Below are 24,234 nucleotides of genomic sequence, written 5' to 3'. Positions count from 1 at the left end.
GATTGACCCTGGGCTCCAGGGTCTGAGTTCTAGAAGGGAACCTGTAGACAGTGGAGCTGGCATCCTGTCTTTTTTCCACCTCCCTTTTTCCGCACAGGACGAAGTGGTGTTTGTCCGAACATTCTGGTGGGCCTGTGCATCGTCAACTGCATGGTGGATGAGAACTGTCAAGCTGGGGAGAAGTGCTGCAAGTCAGGCTGTGGCCGCTTCTGTGTTCCGGCAGTGCTGCCGCCCAAGCTGACCGTGAACCCCAACTCGACAGTCAGGTCTGATTCTGAATCAGGTGAGTCCAGCCCGTGGGCATCAACCATGGACTCAGCTGCTATGAGTCCAACGCTGGCTTAGGTGCCGGGAAGGGAACTTCTGAAGGCCAAGAAGAACCTCGCTGGAGGGAAAGATCCTATGTCACAAACAGAGCCTCTGAGTATAGTGTGGGCTCATAGTGTTCAGAGTGGGTGTGGCTCCCGGGGAAGGGCTTTGTGGTAGAAGCGTGATTTGATCTAGGCCCTGAAGGCTTGGCAGATGTGACAAAGTGGGGCTAGCATCCGGTGATGTGCCAGCTGGCAATCTGGTGATCGTTAACAAAGGCGCGGGGTGGGAGTGAACATGACATGAGAGGGGGTAGGTGAGGAGTGGGTAATGGAACAGCTGTAGCTTCCGTTTTTGCAAGAGGAGATGCAAGGTTGATATCTGAGTGAGTCTTCAATGCCAGTTTGGATTGGGTTGTCCAGGAAGCGGGAGCCATTTAAGGCTTTTGAGAGTAACATGTGCCAAGGCTCTCTGTGGTGGAGCAGAAAACCAGTTGGGTAGCTGGAACCAGGAGGGCCCAGCTGTGAGCTGGTATTTCTTCTACTTCCAGAGGTCCTGGTGCCCTAGTGGTCCTGATTTGTCCAGAGCGTTCGCTGACTCCAGGGGGCGTGGCCTGGCAGCTGGGAGGAGGTGCCACCTTGGGGCTTGTCATCCCAGGGCCCTCCTGGCCCTCCTTGCTCTGCTCCCCTTGCTGTTGGCGCCTGAGAACAGGAATAGCCCTGTGGGTAGGCGGTGGCCGTGCGGTGCTTCTCTCCCCCAGTGGAGGCTGCTACTGACCCTCTCGTGTATGCTGTCTGGGGGCTCAGAGGAGAGCGCAGGGGGGAGCAAGGGGTTCTGAGTGTGGCTGTGGGATGGTGAGAATGACATTGAGGAAGGATGGCTGATGCATTCTCTCTGAGAACACGGAACGTGGGTGCTGGCTGGGTGTGGCTGTGGGAGACTTGGGTAGAAGCTAAACCTAGGATGACTCTCCATAGATGTCTGTCTCAAGCCCTGGGAGGAGGGGGCCTCAGTCCTTGTTTTGGGCCTGTCGACCCTTCTTTTATTGGAGAATGTGGGTTGGAGGCAGAACAGGGTTGGGTAGCTGGTTTATTGTAGTTGCTTGAATATTTTTTTTCCTTTCTTTTTTTTTTTTTTTTAAAGATTTGTTTATTTATTTGAAAGGCAGAGTTACAGAGAGGCAGAGAGAGAGAGAAAGAGAGGGAGAGAGAGAGAGAGAGAGAGTGAGTCTTACATCCGCAGGTTCACTAGCCAGTTGGCCGCAACGGCTGTAGCTGCGCTGATCCGAAGCCAGGAGCCAGGAGCCAGGACTTGAACCCCTGCATCTGCATAGGAGACCTAGAAGAAGCTCCTGGCTCCTGGCTCCTGGCTCCTGGCTTCGGATTGGTGCAGCTCTGGCTGTTGTGGCCAATTGGGGAGTGAACCAGCAGATGGAAGATCTCTCTCTCTCTGCCTCTTTGTAACTCTGCCTTTCAAATAAATAAACCTTTAAAAATTTTTCTTTTTTCATGTGTACAAAGTGAATAATGTCATACCTTGAAATCTTTCATGTCATCATATCTATTCTTTTAATAAAATTCCACAAAATGATTAATTTATTTAATTAGTCATTTCATTAAACATTAATATTCTTGTACATATATATCATGGTCTATTTTTGCAGATAAATCTGGACAGTTCTTTGTAGTAGAATTCTAATTCTTAAGTAGAACCTGTACTCTCTCAATTAAAAAAAAGCGCTCAGTGAATGTTTTTGAATGAACGAATTAAAGAATGATTGTAGCTCCTTAGTGAATTAAGAATTCTTTGGGTTGCCCGAAATAGGAAATCCAACCAACAGTGGCTTAGATACAAAGACTTAGTTACAGCGCCTGTTGGGGTACAGAGGGACGCAGTATACAGTTGCCATAGTAACGTATCTGTGCTACGGGTGCCCGGGCTCATTCCTTCCTTCCTTCTCCAGCATCCTTAGTGTGCTGGCTTTTGTCCTGGGCTGCTTACCTCACAGCTGCTGCAGCTTCTGCATGGGGAGGCTGGAAAGCAAACAGCTTTGGAGGGGGATGGGCAAGCAGGAGTGTCTTTGTTAACAAGGCTTTGTGCCTGGGGCGAGGGGAGGGACCTGCCTGGACATAAACCTTGAGTTTCTATTAGTAAGGGGGAAGGAGGGAATACCTTTTGAGTAGGTAGTTAATAAACTGCGTGTATCCTATTCCTCAAAGGGCATATGGATTTGAAAGCTGGATCAAATTTGCTGAGTCAGCGGGGGCTGGTGTGGTGCAGCACATTAAACTGCCCATCAGAGGCCGGTTCAAGCCCCAGCTGCTCCATTTCCAGTCTGGCTCCCTGCTAATGTGTCTGGGAAAGCAGTGCTTGGGCCCCCTCCACCCACGTGGGAGAAACTCAGTTGGAGTTCCAGGCTCTTAGCTTTGGCCTGGCCCAGCTACGGCCATCTGGGGAGTCAACCAGCAGATGGAAGGTCTCATTCTCTGTGCCTCCCTGTCTCTCTCTCTGTCACTCTGTGTTTCAAATAAATTAAAATAACTTTTTAAAAAATGTTGCTGAATAGTCAGAGCTTTTAAAGCAAGAAAAATGTAGATACCAGTACTCACCTTAACTATCACAAAAATGCTTTGGTAATAACCAGCTTTAATGGAAAAAGGTGAGGAATACCTCTGAAATGAAACAAGCAAACAAAAAAACCCTGTTTCTGGCTATGTTTTCACATTGACATGAGATTCTGCTTCCTGCTGGGCTCAGAACACCCATCTTTTGGAGTAGACATATGTCAGTGTTGCCTGATTCCCAAGAGTGGCAGACAGGAGCCTCCCCGTGGTCACCCCAGGGACAATTATAGCTCCAGGCTCATGTTGCAAGGGAATCTGGAAGGGCTAGTATCAGTGTGGTGGACTGGCTTGTCAGGTCCCACTGCTTCGCTTATCATTTTAAAACCTTTATTTTCATTTTTTTTTTCTCTGAAAGACAGAAAAAGAGAGAGACAGAGAAATCTTCCATCTACTGGTTCACTACCCAGCTGTCCTCAACAGTCAGGGCCGGATCTGATTGAAGCTAGAAGCCTAGAGCTCAATTGAGGTCTCCATACTTGAGTTGTGGTCTGTTTCCTCCAGGGTGTACATTAGTTGAACCAGGCACGCTGGTATGGAGTGCAGGCATACCAAGTGGCAACTTGACTGCTGCACCAAACACCCATCCCTTGCTTATAATTTTATTGCTTACCAAAAAAAAAAAAAAAAAAAAAAACAAAACAAAAAAACAAATTCACAAAAATACATGTACATAGTTTTATAAAAGCAGTATGGGAGACCTCTCAATGAAAGCTAACAGTTTGGGAACCTTCAGATACTGCAGGGCGATTTTCTGTGACTGGAGAGGGAGGGCGAGTTCCAGTTGCAGCTCAGGCTGAGCAGTAGGAGAGCGGTCCCTTCCAGGTCGGCTCTTCCCGTCTGGGGCAGCCTACCCTTAGGTGGAAGCTTGCTGACTTACCTACAGGTGGCAGTGTTGAGAGACAGGAGAGAGGGGAGAGGAGAAGAGGAGAGAAGAGGGAAGAGGGAGAGGAGGAAAAAGAGAAGAGAGGGAGGGGGAGGGGAAGACAAGGAGGAGGAAGAGGAGAGAGAGAGAAGAAAAGAGAGGGGGAGAGAGAGAGAAAGGGAGCGAGCACCGAAAGGCTGACTTTGAACTTGCGGTTGTGTTGGAACTGGAGGTCAAGGGGCTGAGATGGGGCTTTTCTGGGCAGCTTTCCTTATACCTTTCTTTCCTCTGGGCTGAAGTGCATTCCAGCCTCACTGCTGATCCTGATCCTACTGCCCAACCTCCTAGCCTAAAATCAGCCTCTGACCAGGGTGGAAGGGCGCCCTCCTCCCTGTCTCTGATCTCAGCTTTCACACAAAGGGCAGGAATTTCTGGGTTGACACTTGCTGAACCTCAGGCGTGGACTGACAGAGACCTTTCCTTGACCAGCATCAGTGGATCTTGCAGATCCTCCTTTCTTCACCCCTTTTTTTGGTTATAGAAATCCCCATGTGTGCCTGAAGCCCAGGTGGAAGTGGAAAAGGTTCTTGGCTTTATTCTCAGAACCAGTGCTTTATTCTCAGTACCACCAGAGGGCAGCAAAAACCCAAGTCATAGACCACTTCCAGGCAGGAGAAGCAATGACATTCTAGAAGCCCCACAAAAGGGAAAAACTGGCTAATTATAGCCAAATTGTCCTTCAAAAAGGTTTTCTTTTTAAACTAATATATAGGGGCCGGAGCTGTGGCATAGCGAGTAAAGCCACCGCCTGCAGTGCCGGCATCCCATGTGGGCACCGGTTTGAGTCCCGGCTGCTCCATTTCCCAGCCAGCTCTGTGCTATGGCCTGGGAAAGCAGTGGAAGATGGCCCAAGTCCTTGGGCCTCTGCACCCACGTGGGAAACCTGGAGGAGGCTCCTGACTCCTGGCTTTGGATGGGTGTAGCTCCAGCCGTTGCAACCATCTGGGGAGTGAACCAGCGGATGGAAGACCTCTCTCTCTGTCTCTGCCTCTCTCTGTAACTCTGTCTTTCAAATAAATAAAATAAATCTTTAAAAAAAATAAACTAATATATAACTATATACTCCCAATATCCCATAAAATGCTTGTTTCCTTTATTTTTTCTATTACCTTTGTGACTAACCCGTATGTAACACAGTAACTGCTATAGAGTAAGTATCTAAAAATGTTCAAACTGGACTTAATTTCCATTATTTTTCAATCTTTTATCTTTCTGAATCTCCTCTTTTCCTTCCAGTGTGTGCCCTGAGACGTTTGACCAGCCCATTTTATATCTGTATGCATTCTTGTTCTTTCATTTGACGGTACTGATGGGATGCCCATGGTTCTGCATGTTGAAGCTACAAAGAGCAGTCACCCAGCGTCTCTGCCCTCACCTCTCTCCCCTTGCTCACTGTTTGGATCTTCCACTCTGTGGCTCATACCTTTCTTTTACACTCCACTTATTTTAAATACTCCCTTCCATTTTCTTTTCTTCTTCTTCTTCTTCTTTTTTTTTTTTTTGTTAAAGATTATTTACTTGAAAGGAGGGAGGAGAGAGGAGAGATCTTCTGTCTATGGGTTCACTCCCCAGATGGCAGCAGCAACCAAGTCTGGGCCAGACTAAAGCCAGAGCCAGGAACTCCATATTGGTCTCCCTTGTAGATGGCAGGGATCCAAGCACTTGGGCCATCTTCTGCTTTCCCAGGCTGTTAGCAGGAAGCTGGATTGGAAAGCAAAGCAGCTGGGACTCCAACCAGCACTCTGATACGGGATTCTGGTACTGTAAGTGGCAGCTTAACTTGCTATGCCATATACCTGTCCCACCCACCCCGCCCTTTTCTGATATTCTCTTTTGTAATATGGTTCGACATAATAGCTTATGGCTGGCGCCGCAGCTCACTTTGCTAATCCTCCACCTGTGGCACCAGCACCCCTGGTTCTAGTCCCAGTTGGGGCACCGGTTCTATCCTGGTTGCTCCTCTTCCAGTCCAGCTCTCTGCTGTGGCCCAGGAAGACAGTGGAGGATGGCCCAAGTCCTTGGGCCCTGCAGCCACATGGGAGACCAGGAGGAAGCACCTGGCTCCTGGCTTCGGATCGGTGCAGCACGCCAGCAGCCATTTTGGGGGGTGAACCAATGGAAAAGGAAGACCTTTCTCTCTGTCTCTCTCTCTCTCTCTAACTCTGCCTGCCTAAAAAAAAAAAAAAAAAAAAGAGACATAATAGCTTGTATCACACTAGGTATTCCACAGATAAACGTTATACCATCTCAGTAAAATGTGAAAAGTAACTGTCGAGGCACTGGAGAGTGGCCACAATGAAGAAGGAGCTGGGCCACGTTGGCCGTCTCCGCTAAACACCCTCTCTGCTTCTCAAGGCTCAGGGCTGCGGCCCGCGTCTCATGACACATGCAGGGGGGGTTCAGGGGTGTCCTCAGCGCAGGAGCCACGTGGATGCGCCTCTCCCAGTGTGCGCTGTCTCTCTGTTGCAGGTTTGAATCCTATCTTGTTTCTTTCTTTTTTTTTTTTTTTTAATTTTTGACAGGCAGAGTTAGGACAGTGACAGAGAGAGACAGAGAGAAAGGTCTTCCTTCCGTTGGTTCACCCCCCAATGGCTGCTACGGCGGGCGCGCTGTGCCAATCTGAAGCCAGGAGCCAGGTGCTTTTCCTGGTCTCTCATGTGGGTGTAGGGCCCAAGGACCTGGGCCATCCTCCACTGCACTCCCAGGCCACAGCAGAGAGCTGGACTGGAAGAGGAGCAGCCGGGACAGAATCTGGCGCCCCAACCGGGACTAGAACCTAGGCTGCCGGTGCTGCAGGTGGAGGATTAGCCTAATGAGCCACGGCGCCGGCCAATATCTTGTTTCTTTTTAAGTACTTTTCACATTCTGTTGAGATGTTGTAATTTTTATCTGTGGAATACTTACAGGCAAATTTTAGAATGAAGGGAGAAGCGAACTGAGTAATTCCAGAGAAATATGAAAACTTGAAGCTATGATGGACTTTGGGGCTTGAATTTTTTGTCTCCAGAGAGTATTTTACTTATAGTAATTCTTTGCTCTAGAACATAGTTCTGAAAGACTTTTCAAATAAATTTCACTTGACTCTTGTTTATGTAACATTGTGTTTCACCATATATCAAGGGGAGGATCCTCAGAATCTGTAATGGCACCAGATACATTCCACCCTGTGATGCTAGGCTTTGGAACAAAGTTTTGTTTGGACACAGCGTGGTCAGGAGCCTAGACATTGCCCCAATAACAAGAGATTACCCAACTTTTCATATTTCTTTCCTTTTCCTTTTTTTCTTTTGAACAGCAGTAATTCCTGGGAAAGGGGCTCTAGTGACATCTCTAACCTAGGCATTCTGCTAATTCCCAAGACGTCTCTGGGTTTGTGCCCATAATCCTGGATTGCTAGTGTTGAGAGTGAGCTAGAATACCCACAAGTGGATTCACCTTGCACTATGGTTACTTTTATTTTTTTATGGTTCTCAGAATACTGACGCGAGCTGCTTATATCAATGGATTTGCTTGTGAGGGTTCTTGGCAAGGTTATGAAGAGAGTAGTCAGAACAGAGGGGTGTGACCCTCTGTGCTCTGACAATGGAGGTTTATTTTGGTTCAAGACTGTGGCTCACAGCTGTAAAGTCATAACTTCCATATTGCTGGTACCTGGGGTGCCAGAGACATTTCCCTAGAATGTGGGTGTTGTCGAAGGTTGAATGCCTGTTGATTTGTGGCAGATAAACAAGTTCAATGATTCTTTTAGTTGCACCTACATGGAAGTCCACTGGGGTCAGTGACAAAATGCAGAAACGAACTCAGTTTTGGCAAGTCATGCCAAGGAGCTCTCAAGAATGATTGCCTTCTTACACATTGACTCATTACAAGGATAGGTTGGTACCTGGAGATAGGTCATCTGTAGTTTGTGTTGGAAGAATCCGTGGGGAGTGGCGAATGAATTCAGACCAGTAAAAGTTTTATATATCTAATCAGTATGAAAGGCAAAGTTGGGCAAAGAAATGAGCAAGAATTTTGAATTCAGGAAACTCCCAGACATAATTCAATTTATTTACTCAGAACAATTTTGGCATAATTTTTCATGAGGAATATTCCTTTTTTCTTCTGTCATCTTAAGCTTCTATTCTTCCTTGTCCTCTGTCCCTATGAGGTAAATAAATTTAGTGATTATTATAGTCATCATTATGGTTGAAGACCACATATCAATGGGAACTTAGCATCTCTGTAGAATTTCACTGCTGTCTTTTTTTTTTTTTTTTTTTTGGACAGGCAGAGTGGACAGTGAGAGAGAGAGACAGAGAGAAAGGTCTTCCTTTGCCGTTGGTTCACCCTCTAATGTCCGCCGCGGCTGGTGCGCTGCGGCCAGCGCACCGTGCTGATCCAATGGCAGGAGCCAGGTGCTTTTCCTGGTTTCCCATGGGGTGCAGGGCCCAAGGATTTGGGCCATCCTTCACTGCACTCCCTGGCCACAGCAGAGAGCTGGCCTGGAAGAGGAACAACCAGGACAGAATCTGGAGCCCCGACCAGGACTAGAACCTGGTGTGCCAGCGCCGCTAGGCGGAGGATTAGCCTGTTAAGCCACGGCGCCGGCCATCACTGCTGTCTTTCATGCTGACTCATGCTTCTGGCCATAAATTATTAGTAAGCCAGTGGAGTGCTGGACTCAGGATATGCAAATCAAGTTCTATCTCTGCTCTGGAGTGTAAAACCATTGCTTAGCCATTGACTACAGATGGTGAACCATGATCCCTGGCTTCCCCGGCTGTCCTTACAGTCTCACAACTTCTTTGGCCGTGAAACAATGATGTGTTGGACATGCTCTCAAAGACCTGAGGCCATCCTGGTGGTGTGAGGCCCTAGGAGGAGAGTCATGGCTCTGGATCCCTGTCTCTCTTCTGGGTTAGCCGACAAATCATTAGCTTCAATTTTCACAATTTCAAGAATGTTGTTGGACTAAGTGACCTAGGACAGTGGAATTTATCTCTGTCGTTTACCCCCAACCCAGGTATAATTAATTTCTTGCCTACTTTCCCTTTGGCCTCACTTGATTTTTCCTGAAAAACCATGATCCCTAGTATTGTCACTGGGGATGGGGCAAGGTACCAAAAGACTTACTTCTCAGGAAGACAATATTTTTCACAGATATACTTTTGATGGAAGTTGTTTCTGTTGCCTTGACAGCCAGAAAAGATGAAGGGCTCACACAAGAATGTGAGCATGTTGTAGTAGAATCTGGTCAGGACTAAGTTACAGGTGCCCTTCTTCACTGGGTAGTTGCAGTAATCTGTGCGTAGAGATCCCAGAGTCAGGTCTTCTTTGCCACCTCGTTGGTGTTCTTCCCCTCGTGGACTGACCACTAACGCTCATCGACCCATGTAAGTCTACCTGGTTTTAACACTGGGAACAGGTCGGAGTTTCTTGAGCATACATTTCTCTGTATACGTGATACGGGGTAATGATTCTAGACCGTAGCCTGGGTTCATGATGCACAGAAGTAGCTGGGGAAGGACAGTGAGGTAGCTCTGCAACTTTGGAGTTGGTAGCAAGAAAGATCTGAGTGCCCTCCACTGCTGACAGGATTCCTTCTTCATGTCCAACATACCCCGTCTCCTGACCCTTTACCCGCTTCCTATGACCCTGGAAACGGACATCTCATCTGCTCCCCCAAGGACACACGTTGCAGAGCCCCGACTTCCACTCTCCGACCCATCAGTCTCTAGGCTGCACATGCCTACTAAAAGGATCCTTACTTTATCTACTCCTGAAGTAGAGACTTAAAATGCTTGATCTGGTGCATCTTCTTCTGTGTCCATTCCCATATGGCCCCACTCCCCACGTTGTGCATCCAGACTCACCTGGCCGTTCTGAGGTCATGGAGGTGGGTGTTAGAGCAGGAGCCATGATGACCACGTTGGAGATAAAGGAGTTAATGTCAGTCATTTTTTAAATTATTAATATAAAAAGAACAGATTTCATGTATTTCATAGGTATAATTCTAAGATAATGATACTTCGCTAATGTCATCTTTAAGTTGAGCTACCATTCTTATCTACATTTGAGTGTTTCTCTTATTTTTTATTTATTTATTTGAGAGGCAGGGTTACAGAGAGAGGGAAAGACAGGGAGAGAGGTCTTCCATCCACTGGTTCACTCCCCACATTGCCACAATGGCGGGAGCTGGGCCCATCCGAAACCAGGAGCCAGGAACTTTCTCCAGGTCTCCCATGTGGGTGCAGGGGCTCAAGCACTTGGGCTATCTTCCATTGCCTTCCTAGGCCGTCTGTGGAAAGCTGGATCAGAAGTGGAGCAGCTGGGACAGGAACTGGCACCCATATAGGATGCTGGCACTGCAGGCAGAGGCTTAGCCTACCATGCCACAGCGCCTGCCCAGGGAGTTTCTCCTTTAGTACTCTGAGTATTTCATACATGCCCATTATAATTTGAATCAAGAGCAACTTAATTTAAACAAGTAGAATGAGAGTGTTCTAAGCATACCACCAAAAACCTCTGCATCTGTATATCAGTTGAATTTAACACAGTGCTCCTATACATCAATGTTGAATAGAATCGAAACTCTTGTAATAAATATACATGTGCAAACAACAACAAAAGAATTCCTGGGATATCCCAGCCATCAGTCCAATTTTCATAGTCCCTATTCCTCTTTTACTGAAATTCCCTAGGTAAAATTTAGGTTGATTCTACCTTCTGTCTTCCTTCTCCTCCAGCCCATAGAGGGAAATCAGTTTAATCAGATGATGTCCCTTCTGGGCCTTTTGGCTAAGGTCAAGTGTAATTTAATCCCTCCTCGAGTCCTGTGTTTTCAGATACAGGGAGGACTTGATCCTGCTGGTTGGCACTCATACCCCAGGCCGCCTAGACTTCCTTCTCCTTCAGTTTCCTCTTGGCTTCCCTGTCTTATTTTGCCTTACCTCCAAGATGCCCACTTTCACACAGTTGACTCCTGAGTGGTTCAGGAAATAGGTTCCCAGCAAGTGTGTGGAGGAGCATGGAGAAGACGAGGAGCCACAGAGAAAAGTGGGTCCATTTGGGCTTCATGCTGTTGCAGAGGGTCGACAGCAGAGTCCTGGGCTGGGCTGAAGTTATATCCTGGGAGTGGACCTCCCTCTGCTGGGAGGGGTTGAATCCATACCTCTCATTTAGTTTCCCCAGGGCTCAAGCCTGGGCAGGGTTCTGGTGCATCCAAAATCAGCCTAGTGAGTAGTACAGTCAGTGCTTGGGTACCCAGCCATGGAGATTGAAAGGCCATGGTTTCTCAGAGCCCTGCTGTGGAACCTCCGTCTCTCTCTCCCCCTCTCCCCCTCCCCTCCCCCTCCCCTCCCCCTCCCCCTCCCTCTCCCTCTCCTTCTCCCACTCCTTCTTCCTCTCTCCCTCCTCTCTTCCACCTCTCTTATGCCTAGGGATCATAGCCACTTATAGCTCAGAACATCAACATCTTTATAATGAGTAGTTATAAATCAATTGCTATTAATGCTTTAGCATATAAATGTGAGAATTTGAAAAAAAATTGGCTAAGCCTTGAACCCGAGAGGCTGGAACAAAAGCAACAAAATAAATCAAGAGAGAGCAGACAAGATAGTTGATGAAGATAGTAATTATCTGAGTTTGTCATAGATGTCCTTTTTAAGGCTGAGGAAGCTCCTCCTGTTCCTAATCAGGCGAGCATTTGTATCATGAAAGTGAGAGGGATTTTGCCAGTTGCGTGTTCTGTGTTCGTTGTCTTGAGGATGATCTTTGTTTGGTGAATGTGGCATGCTACACTGATTCCTGCATGTTTACACAAGCTTGTATTCCTGGGATAAATCCGCTGGATTTGGTCATAGTGTATCATTTTTTCTATGTTGTTGATCTTTTTACTAATTTTTTCCCACATTTTTGTACCTATACTTATGAGCAGTATTTGTCTAAGTTTTCTTGTGATGTCTTTGTCTCATTTTATAATGAGGCCTGGCATATACTTGTTCATTGATTTGTTTTTTAATCATTTTTGTTTCTATGAAAGCGGTGGGATTCTCTCTGATTGTCCCATCCTTGAGTTCAATAATTTAAGTTTTCTCTCTCTCTCTTTTTTTTTTTTTTGTACTAGCCGAGCTACAGTTTTGTTCTTTTCAAAGAATCAATTTTGGTTTTATTGATTTTCTCAATCTATTTTTACTCTAAGCTTTAATGATTTCTTCCTTCTGTTTGTTTTGGTTTTTGCAGAAAGCTTCTGAGCTTGGTAAATTGCCTGTGCTTCTGAGATCATAGACAAGAAATCTTCACCTGCACCATTAGCTTGAAGTGTTTCTCCTATGTTTTCTTCTAGAAATTTCATAGTTTCAGGTCTTACATGTAGGAGTTTGATCCATCTTGAGTTGTTTTTTGTATATGGAGAGAGACAGGGATTTAATTTCATTCTTTTACATATAATCCAGTTTGCCAACATCATTTCTTTTTTTTTTTTTCTAAAAAGATTTATTTTATTTATTTGAAAGACAGAGTTATAGAGAGAGACAGAGAGAGGTCGTCTATCCGCTGGTTCACTCCCCAGATGGCCTCAATGGCCGGAGCTGTGCTGATTGAAGTCAGGAGCCAGGAGCCTCTTCTGGGTCTCCCACGTGGGTGCAGGGGCCATAGCAGAGAGCAGGATCAGAAGAGGAGCAGCCGGGACTAGAACCGGCGCCCATATGAGATGGGCAGGTCAGGGCATTAACCAGCTGAGCCACAGCACCAGCTCCACCAACAACATTTCTTAAAAAGACTGTCCTTTCTCCAGTGTGTGTTCTTGGCACCTTTATCAAAAACTAGTATTAGTTGGCTGTATGTATGTGAAGTAATTTCTGGGTTCTCTGTGTTTTTTTTTTTTTTTGAACAGGCAGAGTACACAGTGAGAGAGACAGAAAGATCTTCCTTTTCCGTTGGTTCACCCCCCAATTGCCGCTGTGGTCGGTGCACTGCGCTGATCTGAAGCTAGGAGCCAGGTGCTTCTCCTGGTCTCCCATGTGGGTGCAGGGCCCAAGGACTTAGGCCATCCTCCACTGCCCTCCTGGGCCACAGCAGAGAGCTGGCCTGGAAGAGGAGCAACCGGGACAGAATCCGGCGCCCCGACTGGGACTAGAACCAGGTGTGCCGGCGCCACAGGTGGAGGATTAGCCTAGTGAGCCGTGGCGCCGACCTTCTCTGTTTTGTTACATAGATCTATATATTGGTTTTTATGCCAGTACCATGTTGCTTCAATTACTGTAGCTTTGTAATACGCTTTGAAATTAGGTATTGTGGTGTCTCCAGCTTGATTTTTTTTTGTCTGTTTCACTTTGGCTATTCTGAGTCTTTTGTAATTCCATATAAATTTTAGGATTATTTTTAATAATTTTTTTTTTTTTTTGGACAGGCAGAGTAGATAGTGAGAGAGCGAGAGACAGAGAGAAAAGTCTTCCTTTTTGCCTTTGGTTCACCCTCCCATGGCCGCTGTGGCCAGCACACTGCGCTGATCCGAAGCCAGGAGCCAGGTGCTTCTCCTGGTTTCCCATGCGGGTGCAGGGCTCAAGGACCTGGGCCATCCTCCACTGCCTTCCTGGGCCATAGCAGAGAGCTGGCCTGGAAGAGGGGCAACCGGGACAGAATCCGGCGCCCCGACCGGGACTAGAACCCGGTGTGCCGGTGCCACAAGGCGGAGGATTAGCCTGTTAAACCACGGTGCTGGCCTTATTTTTAATAATTATATACAGAATGTCATTGGTATTTTGAAAGGGATTACATTGAATCTGTAGATTGTTTTAGAAGTATAGTTTTTTTAATAGTATGAATTCTTGATTTCTTCATGGAATCTGTGATGTCCTCGATGATTTCTTTTCATCGATGTTTCATAATTTTCATTGTAGAGATCTTTCCCTTCCTGGGTTAAATTTATTCCTATATATTTGATTTTTTGGTAGCTATTGTAAATTGGATTTATTTCTTGATTTCTCTCTCAGTGAGATCATTACTGGTATACAAAAATGCTGCTATTTTTTGTATGTTGATTTTGTAACTTGCAACTCTACTGAATTAGCTTTTCTTTTCTTTTTTTCTTTCTTTCTTTTTTGACAGGCAGAGTTAGACAGTGAGAGAGAGACAGAGAGAAAGGTCTTCCTTCCGTCAGTTCACCCCCCAAATGGCTGCTATGGCCGGCACTGCGCCGATCCGAAGCCAAGAGCCAGGTGCTTCCTCCTGGTCTCCCACACAGGTACAGGGCCCAAGCACTTGGGCCATCCTCCATTGCCCTCCTGGGCCACAGCAGAGAGCTGGACTGGAGGAGGAGCAACCGGGACAGAATCCGGCGCCCCAACCGGGACTAGAACCCGGGATGTCTGTGCTGCAGGTGGAGGATTAGCCTAGTGAGCCGCAGTGCCGGCCAAATTAGCTTTTCAATTCTAACAGCTTTTTGGTGAAGTGTTTAGGTTTTTCCATGTATAATATCATGTCATTTGAAAACAAAATTGAAAATTCCACCTTTCCAATTTTGATGTCTTTTATTCTTTCTCTTCAGTAACTGCTCTCGATAATACTCCCAGTACTTATTGAATCAGAGTGGTGAGAGTGGACATCCTTCTCTTGTTCCAGATCTAAGGGGAAATGCTTCCAGCTTTTCCCATTCAGCATGGCATTGGCTGTTGATTTGTCATATTTTTTTTTTATTTTTTTAAATTTTTTTTTATTTTTTTTTTTTTATTTTTTGACAGGCAGAGTGGACAGTGAGAGAGAGAGACAGAGAGAAAGGTCTTCCTTTTTGCCGTTGGTTCACCCTCCAATGGCCGCCGCGGTTGGCGCGCTGCGGCCGGCACACCGCGCTGATCCGAAGCCAGGAGCCAGGTGCTTCTCCTGGTCTCCCATGGGGTGCAGGGCCCAAGCACTTGGGCCATCCTCCACTGCACTCCCGGGCCACAGCAGAGAGCTGGCCTGGAAGAGGGGCAACCGGGACAGAATCTGGCGCCCCAACTGGGACTAGAACCTGGTGTGCCGGCACCGCAAGGCGGAGGATTAGCCTAGTGAGCCGTGGCGCCGGCCAATTTGTCATATATAGCCTTTATAATTTTGAGGCATGTTCCTTGTATATCTAGTTTGCTGAGTTTTTTTTTAATCATGAAGAGATATTAATATCATTAAAGTATTTTTCTGCATCTACTGAGATGATTCGTGTTCTGAAATATAGGCACAAGAAAACTTCACAGCTGTTATTCTTACCACCATAGAAGTTCAAAAAGTCATTTCAGAAACATTTCCAAAAAGTAATTGATATACATGTCTATGCATTTTTCACTGATAAAATAGCTTTTGTTTACCCAGTTGGGAAGGATACCAACACTTCCACTGCATGTGTTAAAATAAGGAAAATATGGCGCTAGTGCTGTGACGTAGAGGATAAAGCTGCCACCTGCAGTGCCAGCATCCCATATGGGCACCGGTTCGAGTCCTGGCTGTTCTACTTCTGATCCAGCTCTCTGCTGTGGCCTGGGAAAGCAGTAGAAGATGGCCCAAGTCCTTGGGCCCCTGCACCCGCATGGGAGACCCAGAGGAAGCTCCTGGCTTTGGATTGGCACATCTTCTGCCGTTGCAGCCATCTATGGAGTGAACCATTGGATGGAAGACCCTTCTCTCTGCCTCTCCTCTCTCTGTGTAACTCTGACTTTCAAATAAAGAAATAAATCTTTAAAAAAAAATAAGGAAAATAAACATTTCCCACATTGTCACCGCAAAACTAGCTTGTGGATAGTGAAATGTGTTTAATGGGCGTGACAGAAAAAAATTGCATATGGTGGCTTGTGATTTCTGAATGTCTGCTAAATAAAAACCTTATTTTCCTTGGAAAATGTGTACTAAGGGACAACACTATTGAAACTGACCGTGTGTGATGAGATGAAGGACTGAAGGGATGCACTTTCCTGGGAACCGTGTCACCATTTTGCCAAACAGCTTAGAGTAAGAAATTAAGTAGGGCGTGAAATATATGTGATTCTGGGTCAGAGACCCCTGTATACCCATATAGGTTCAACTGGTCCTCTTGATTCTATCCACAGTGACTATGCATTACAAATGTCAAAGGCAACTGGAAGAATTCTTGGGGCTGGTGTTGTGGCATTGCAGGTTAAGCCACGGCCTGCAACCCTGGCATCCCACATGGGTACTGATTCGTGTCCTGGCTGCTCTGCTTCTGTTCCAGCTCCCTGATGATGCACCTGAGAAAGCAGCAGAAGATGGCCTAAGGGCTTGGAAGAAGCTCCAGGACGAAGAAGCTCCAGGCTACTGACGTTGGCATGGCACAGCCTGGGCCATTGCAGCCATTCAGGGAGTGAACAGTGGATGGACGATCTCTCTCTGTCTGTCTCTCCCTCTCTCTCTGCAATTCTGCCTTTTAAGCAAATAAAAATCCTTTAAAAAAGAATTTTTGGCATTGACTTTTGAAAGTTGGCATGAGGATAACGGGAAATCCATGTGAATCCCCTTACTGTCCACGAAACAAGACAATTAAAAACAACACCTCATTCCTGGAGAAATGGTAGAGATTAGTATTATTATCAAAGAATTGAAAGATATCAGTGTGGAGACTATTGGTCACTATGGGTAGAGTATCCTTTATCCAAAATACTTGGACCAGGAGAATTCCAGATTTCAGATTTTTTTTTTGATTTTGGAATATTTGCATATGCATAATATAATATCTTGTGGATGGGAGCCAAATCTAAAGGTGACATTTATATTTCATATATTTCCTATACATATAGCCTGAAGGTAATTTTATATAGCATTTAAAATAATTTGTGCATGAAACAAAGGTTCAGGATGTGGAATATATTGGTGCTCAAAAATTTTGGATTTTGAAGCATTGCACACTTCAGATGTTTGGATTAGGGATTTTCAGCCTATATCAGTGTAGTGTTTTTATGTGCCATTTAGGAGCACTTCACCAAACAGTGAAAACATGGATCCATTGACTTGGGAACTGAGTGTGAAAACTGCTTATCTGACTAGCCATGATTGACTTTGTCAAGGAAAACGGGGTTAATGTGTCACGCAGAGAAAGTGGAGCATGTAATTGGGTTCCTGGACTACCTAATTGTACCACTGTATTGAATAGTATAGTTTAATAGAAGGCGATAAGTAAATAATCATGTGTACTTTAAAAATTTATGTACTTGTTTGTTTTGTTTATTTGAGAGAGAGAAAAATAAATCCCATCTGCTGGTTCACTCCCCATATGCCTGTGACAGCCAGAGGTGACCCAGCTGAAGCCAGGAGCCAATAACTCAGTCTGGGTCTCCCATGTCAGTGCCAGAGATGCAACTGTTTGAGCCATTTGCTGCCTTTTAGAGTGTGCATTAGAAGGAAGCTGTAAGTGCAAGTGGAACCAGGGTTCGAGTCTGGACACTCCAATATGGGATATGGGTGTCCCAAGTGACATCTTAACCTCTACACTAGATGACCGCTCAGGCCTATTTTTTTTTATTCTCAGGAATGAAGACTTAGTTCACTCTGGGATGAAAAGCCCAGGGTACTTCAGGTGCTGGTTCAAGTTAGGGAGCTGTGGTCTGAAACGGAAGGAGGATGGCATGAAGACCAGCGGTGGCTTTATATTCGACGGCACAAAGAAAGCTACCCGTATTTCCTTGTCAGTTGTGCTATAAAATGGAAAGAAAAGCCACTAGTGTTTTATTTAAGGTGTACTGGTGCGTGGGAATGTTTGCCGTTTAGTCTAACTGTTGCAGATCTTTTTGGTGGTTATTCTTGGGCCAGTTGGGCAGGAGTCTGGAGATGCCTTGCACCCTGGTTCTGACAGAGTCAACATTTCTGTCTTTCTTGCTAACCACCCCAGCTCCTAATAAAGAGAGGCTGAGTGTTGGAGGAAGTTCCTGGCAGAAGGCCTAGGCTATGATGAGTTAAAAAACTATCTCCCAGAGGACTGGATACCTTGGTATTTTTGCATGAGTGCCTGTCTGCAGGCATGTGTAAATATGCAGTGAATGTCCTAAAGTGAGATGTTCCGTTTCGGTGGAAGGCATAGAATGTAAAACGTTAGATGAAAGAGATATAAGGCAGAAAACAATGAAGGCTGTGAACTTGCCTTTATTTATTTTTCTGCTATTTCATTTTCTGCTCTGTCTAGTGGAAAACTCATAGTTGAAGGTTTGCAAAACATGCTCGAGGCTCAGTGTACCCAGAAGCATTCCATAGAAAGAAGGGACCTTAATGAACCAAGAAATTTATTAATTTTTTTAAGCAGGGAGCTGGGTCAGAAGTAGAGCAGCCAGGTCTCTAACTCTAGCCCAACCTGCTGCACCACAATGCCAGTCCTGACTCAAGCAATTTCATTTCACTATATTGCACTTTTTTGGTTATGCATCTTTTGCGATGTTGCCACAACTTCTTTGCCCTACACTATGGCTTGATGATCATTCTTATGTACTTGATGATGTTTGTGTACACACACACACATATTTGTCTAAGGTGAATGAACCTGATTATAAAGGAATGGATGGTTAAGGCTTCCCTGAAGGGTCTCTGTAGCCCTAGGGCGTGGAGAGTATCGTCTAGCGTCCTCTAGTGGTAAAGTTTCACAAATGTTAGAAAGTATGAAAGACATGAGGCAGCCCATCCTTTGGTCAGTGGGCTCTTGAGAACTGTGGTTATGATCTTAGACATGGAAGCCATGCATGAGTGATTTCCAACCTTAAGTGTGCTGGTTGCTATGGTTCCAGTTTATTCTCATGCTACAAAAGGACCAAGTAGTACATTATTTGGGACATTTGTTCTCATTAGTTTACCATTATAATTACCTTATACTTTTTTTTAGTGTGTGAAAAAATATATATGGGGGGCCGGCGCTATGGTGCAGCGGGCTAGTGCCCTGGCCTGAGGCGCTGGCTGCTCCTCTTCCCATCCAGCTCTCTGCTATGGCCTGGGATAGCAGTGGAAGATGGCTCGAGTCCTTGGGCTCCTGTGCCCATATGTGGGATCTGGAAGAGGCTCCTGGCTCCTGGCTTCGGATCGGCACAGCTCCAGCTGTCACGGCCATCTGGGGAGTAAACCAGTAGATGGGGGACCTCTCTGTCTCTGCCTCTCTCTGTAACTCTTTCAAATAAATAAAATGAATCTTTTTAAAAAAAGGATAAAATTGACCATTTTCACAGTTTTCAAGTGTATAATCCAGTGGCATTAAGAACATTCATAGTGATGATGGACGTCCATCATCACTTATCCATTTCCATGACTTCAAAATTTTCTCATTAGATTTCCTTTTTTCCCTATCATATCGTGTCAATCTTAACTTTAAGGAAAACTTTCTGTTTTCTTTCTAGTCATTATTGTTACATTACATTGTGCCTGTGTATTCAGAATTTTACTTTCCAATGCAAGAAGTAAGGAAGATTGCACACACTCGCCTCTTCCCACGTGTTAATGCTTCATCTTTTATTAAGTCAGATATTTTGTCCTTTTCAGTTTTCCACCTTTTGGTATTGCTACTTGCATTCCCAGCATGACATTGGGTGTGCCCCAGTGTCTCCTGTCTTACTTGTTAAGGCAGGCAGAACAGTGGTCCTGCAAAGGTACCAGGCTGGTCGTCCTTCTCAGAACACGTAAACGTTACTGTATGGATCTTTTTTTTTTTTTTTTTTTGACAGGCAGAGTGGACAGTGAGAGAGAGAGACAGAGAGAAAGGTCTTCCTTTACCGTTGGTTCACTCTCCAATGGCCGCTGCTCTCCCAGGCCACAGCAGAGAGCTGGACTGGAGGAGGAGCAACCGGGACAGAATCCGGCGCCCCGACTGGGACTAGAACCCAGTGTGCCGGCGCCGCAGGCGGAGGATTAGCCTAGTGAGCCGCGGCGCTGGCCCTTAAGGATCTTGAGATGAGGACATCAGCCTTACTTGTCCAGGTGGGCCCTACATGTCGTCACAGGTGTCCTTGTATGAGAGTGGCAAAGAGAAACGTGAGGCAGATCGCAGAGGGGAGAAGGAACGCAGCAGGCACCCGAAGCTGGAGCGGACAGGGGCGCGTTCTTCTTCAGATCCTCTGGCAGGAGGGCAGTGCTGTTGACGCCTGGATTTTGGCTTAGTGGTACTGATTCTGGTCTGTGGCCCCCAGATTGTGAGAGAAGACGTTGTTGTTGTTTTAGGGCCATCAAGTTTGCGGTAATTTGTTACAGCAGGCACAGGAAATAGAGGGTGGTTTAGATTAATGATGACTTGTCTTGTATGAATGCTGACTAGGTGTTTGACATAAAGTTAATTATCATTCAGGACTCAAGCGTGAAATCAAAGTTTTAAAATGTTAGCGTATTTGATGTTATGATTTGTTGCAGCTATTAATTTTTCTGATAGTTATATTGTCACTTTTTGACAAGTGGGAACCCCTTTAAGTAGTACCTGGGTGCTTTTGACCTGATCACACTAGTTTTGAGACTTTCTTGAAATTAAAATTTTTTGACTTGCAAAAATCAAGGATTTGTTGAAAAAAAAAATGGGATTGGTGCATTTTATGAAGCCAAAGCTTGGATACTGATCACAGAACAGATTCTAGAGCAAGAGAGAATGATATAACTGATGTTTTGTTTGGAAAAACTTCGAACATGAGAAGACATGCACACATACACATAGACACAGCCACACACACAGAGCGAGTGAGCGAGAGAGAGCAAGAGTGCACTCAGATGAAAATTCTCCGCAGTACCCAGGTCAGACGTCATGGCTTCAGGAATTCTGACTTTTTTTTGGAGCAGTGAAGCATGGTCTAAGATGAAAGACCACAAACTATGGAAATCTTGTTATCAAAGTTGGTGGTAAAGTTTGTGACCAGCCATCAGCCCTGGTTTCATACATTTTCTCACAAATTTGATGAGGTTTATCACACCCCTGTGGATACATATGCAGTGTGATTACTGAGTGACCAGGAGACTGGCAGCCCCAGAGAACATGCAGCAAATACTGAGATCAGTGTACAATGATATAAATGGTAGCTCCTGGGTACCAGACATCTTCTTCCTAGCCAGGATAATTTTAATTTTCCATTGCACAAAGACCAGGCTTTGACATCCAGGAAGGAGAATGAAAAGAGAAATGGGATACTACACTGAGATACCACCTCACACCCGCTAGAATGGCCAATATAAAGAAAACCCAGAAGCTAGCTGCTGTTGCTGAGGGTGTGGAGAAACTGGAAGACTTGTGCCCTGTTGATGGGAATGTAAATAGTGCAGCTGCTGTGGAAACAGCGTGGCAGTTTCCCCAAGATAGATCTGCGATGTGATCCACCAATGCCACTTCTGGGTACATGCCCAAAAGAATAGGAAGCCTAGCCTTGAACAGATGTTTGTACATCTGTGTCCACTTCAGTGATAGTCACAGTAGCCAAAAGGTAGAAGCATCCATCAGTGAGTGAATGGATAAACAATCGATATATATATATATATATATACATACATGTATATACACACATATATGTATATATGTATGAATATTATTCAGTGTGAAAAAGGAAAAAATCCTTGACATGTTACCACATGGATAGACCTTGAGGCTAGTAGGCTAAGTGAGATAATCCAGTCACAAGACAACATATACTGTATTATTGCACTTATGGAGGTACCTAGTAGATAAATTAACGGAGACAGAGAGTAAAATGGTGGGGACAAGCATTTGGTGCAGCAGTTAAGACTCCCATGTGGGAAAGCCTGGGTTGGAGTTCCCAGTCTCCCTCAGATCTGCTTTCCTGCCAGTGTGCACCCTGGGAGGCAGCAGGTGCTGGCTCCAGTACTCGTGTCCCTGCCACCCACTGGGAGACTCTGATACAGTTCTGGCTCCTTGTTTCACTCTGGCTCAGCCCCAGCCACTGCATGCATTTGGGGAGTAAACTGGCAGATGGAAGACCCCCCCCCTCTCTCTTTCTCTGTTGCTATTCCTTTAAAATAAAAATAAAAGAATAAACTGATAAAATAATTTAAAAGAAAATAAAATGCTTTTTTTTTTTTTTTTTTGCTGGGGGCTTGGGGAAGAGGGAAAGAGCAGTTATTGTTTGGTGGGCACAGAGCCTTAGTTTTTCAAGCTGAAAAGTTTTGGAGATGGCTGGTTGAGACAGTTGCACACCAGTGCGAATGCACTTAATGCCACTGAACTGTACACTCAACAGTGGTTAAGATGGTCAACTTTATGTTACCTGGATTTTACTGCAATAAAAAGAAAATGGCAAATTGAAAACCCCTAAAACAAACAAACAGAAAGCAGTAATGGAAGAGGTCAAAACTTTGAGGAGTCTTTAAAATGCTCACAGAAAAGCATATTATGAAAAAACCCTTCATGGATTTAAAAAATATTTTTGCACCAAAATAAATTTCTAATTCCATTTTTTCAATGAACTTTTTGAAGTGCCTTCATATCTATGCAAAAGTAACTGGATTTGAACTGTAATGAAAATATTTGAATTTGCCTGACATATCCCTGACTTAGACTATATTTACTTTAGTGAGAAGACAGAGTTTGTAAGAAAAATCGAATCTCACTGTAGAAAATGTATATAAGTAATAGGTCCTGTGTTTAAGCCACTTATAATAAATGCATCTGTAATTCCTACTGGGGGTGAGGATGTTAGGGTCCATGGTTGAGAAGGAATTTGGAGGCCCATGGCCCCAAAGGAGCCAAGACCCCTGTGTCTCCTGCTAACCATCCCCCAGGCTTCAGCAAGAAGAAGACTAGATGGTGGCAGGGCAGGATGGAAGAGGGTATAGATTGAGAGCATCTGGAGAAGCAACTCCTGGAGTACTGAATGCCTCTGGCCTCTTCACTTGGATGCTTCTGTATTCTAGGGAGGTGGGTAGCTAATAACATGAATTTTAATATGCTTGGTGCCTCGTTGGTTATGTGAAAATAAGGGAGCGAGTGTTCTGGTCTTTCTGCACATGGGAGAAGGTGCACCGTTCCATTGCAGGGTGTGCATGAGCTGTGGGATTCAGGACGAAAGCTTGATGAGGTGGAAAATGGAGACGGCCATTGACTTTAGTTAATGTGCTCTCTAGTGAAACCTCTGCTTGGTCTGGGAAAGACGTCTCAAAGGAAGGTGACTGAGAAAGGCTTGGTTACCCAGGGAACCTAGCAGCAGTCTATGGCAATGAGGAAGCTGTTTCTAGTAGATGGGGGTGGAAAGAGTTCCTGGTGCTCTGGAAATGAGCAGGTTTCTTATCTCTGTGGTGCTGTCTCTGGTCCTAAAATCCGCAGTTATGTCCTCATCTGGAGTTCCAGAACCAGCAGACTAAGGATGAAAACATTGGGTCCTGCTATATAAATAGCCCTCTCACATCATAGAACTTAAGTAACAATGAAACATGTTTTAGTACTTCCATTTTATGGAAAGACAGGGGGGAAACAAACTTTTCTCACTGTGCAGAGGAAACTTGTCTGCTTGGGGAAATTTGAGAAAATCCCTGTGCAGAGAACAAGGGTCGCAGATTCCTGGGCAGTGGGTAAGGTTCTGCCTGTGTAATAAAGTTATATGTGAGTTTAACAAGAGGGACTCCCAGCTTCTGAATGTCTAGTTTACAAAGACACTGATGTGTTAACCTTATTTCAAGGCAGCCGATTCGTAAGTCAGCCAAGTTGACTGTTCTTCCAGTATAAAAGACACTTCTAATGGATTTAGATGTTCTCTTCCTCTCAATCGGGCTGTTGCCAATCCCATCCTTCAAGAAAGTAATGAGTGCCTTATTTTTCATCATGATGGAGGGTTTAATACTCTTCTGAAGGACTCACTTCACATTGAAACATGTGAAACCACGAGTTAATGCTCCCCAGTGTTAGTTACATTTCTGTGTTTCAACATCTAGAGGTAACTGGTCATATGAGATGAAATTATGTGTCTCTTGAGAGATAATGTCTTGTAAGGCTTGGGATCTCTCTTGCAGTGTGCTGTGTATCTTCTGAATCTGTTGCTTTTCTTCATAGTCATTAATAACACAAGTCCGGAAATTGAGGAGTGTGCAGAAGTGATTGGCAGTTCCTAAGATTCCATCCCAAGGTGCACTTGCAACATTTTGTCTCATCCTCATAACCCTAAACTTCTGGATTAATTTTATTTTTTATATCTAATAGAGGGATGCTTTCAAATCAAGTCAAAGCATATCCATTGAATGTGAAATGATGATACAGTTGATATTTTAGGAACTTCATGCAATTAGAAAAATAGAGCAAAAAGGAATTAGAATTTTGCATGGCTCTAGCAATCAAAGGAATTTATGATTGATGTTTCGTAAGAGGATGTATAGGGCATTGATGTCAACCCATAGTGTACAATACTGTGCTCTACTTGGAAACAAAGTTTACTAGAAGCTAAAAATCATAAAATCCTAAATGATTATTAG

At 45.0% G+C, this 24,234-nt stretch overlaps 2 protein-coding genes across 2 annotated transcripts in view; one reads left to right on the top strand and one right to left on the bottom strand.

The window, feature by feature from the left end:
* The window catches only part of WFDC3 (WAP four-disulfide core domain 3), a 33,442-nt gene extending 17,186 nt beyond the window's left edge, over positions 1-16,256 (top strand). Inside the window, exons 8-9 of the mRNA XM_062202381.1 lie at positions 98-283; positions 16,055-16,256. Coding sequence (XP_062058365.1) covers positions 98-283; positions 16,055-16,062 — 194 coding nt within the window. The 3' untranslated portion in view covers positions 16,063-16,256. The remainder of the gene's footprint in view (positions 1-97; positions 284-16,054) is intronic.
* LOC133767454 (PI-stichotoxin-Hcr2f-like) lies at positions 8,967-10,914 on the bottom strand. The gene is made up of 2 exons (XM_062201858.1): positions 10,788-10,914; positions 8,967-9,139 (listed from the first exon to the last, which is right to left on the bottom strand). Exons 1-2 carry the CDS (start codon positions 10,912-10,914, stop codon positions 8,967-8,969), a joined length of 300 nt encoding a protein of 99 aa, XP_062057842.1.
* Positions 16,257-24,234: the final 7,978 nt, after the last annotated feature.

This window comes from Lepus europaeus, chromosome 10 (genome assembly GCF_033115175.1).
Source record: "Lepus europaeus isolate LE1 chromosome 10, mLepTim1.pri, whole genome shotgun sequence".
In the NCBI taxonomy this organism is placed as follows: domain Eukaryota; kingdom Metazoa; phylum Chordata; class Mammalia; order Lagomorpha; family Leporidae; genus Lepus; species Lepus europaeus.
Note: the sequence above shows the minus strand (reverse complement) of the source record. Positions and strands in the feature narration are given on the sequence as shown.

Excerpts from the sequence above, each read along its gene's own strand:
- LOC133767454 (XM_062201858.1), bottom strand. The coding sequence starts at position 10,914 with ATGAAGCCCAAATGGACCCACTTTTCTCTGTGGCTCCTCGTCTTCTCC. Across the intron at positions 9,140-10,787 it reads TGAAAGTGGGCATCTTGGAG|ATTACTGCAACTACCCAGTG; the intron begins GTAAGGCAAAAT and ends CTCTACGCACAG.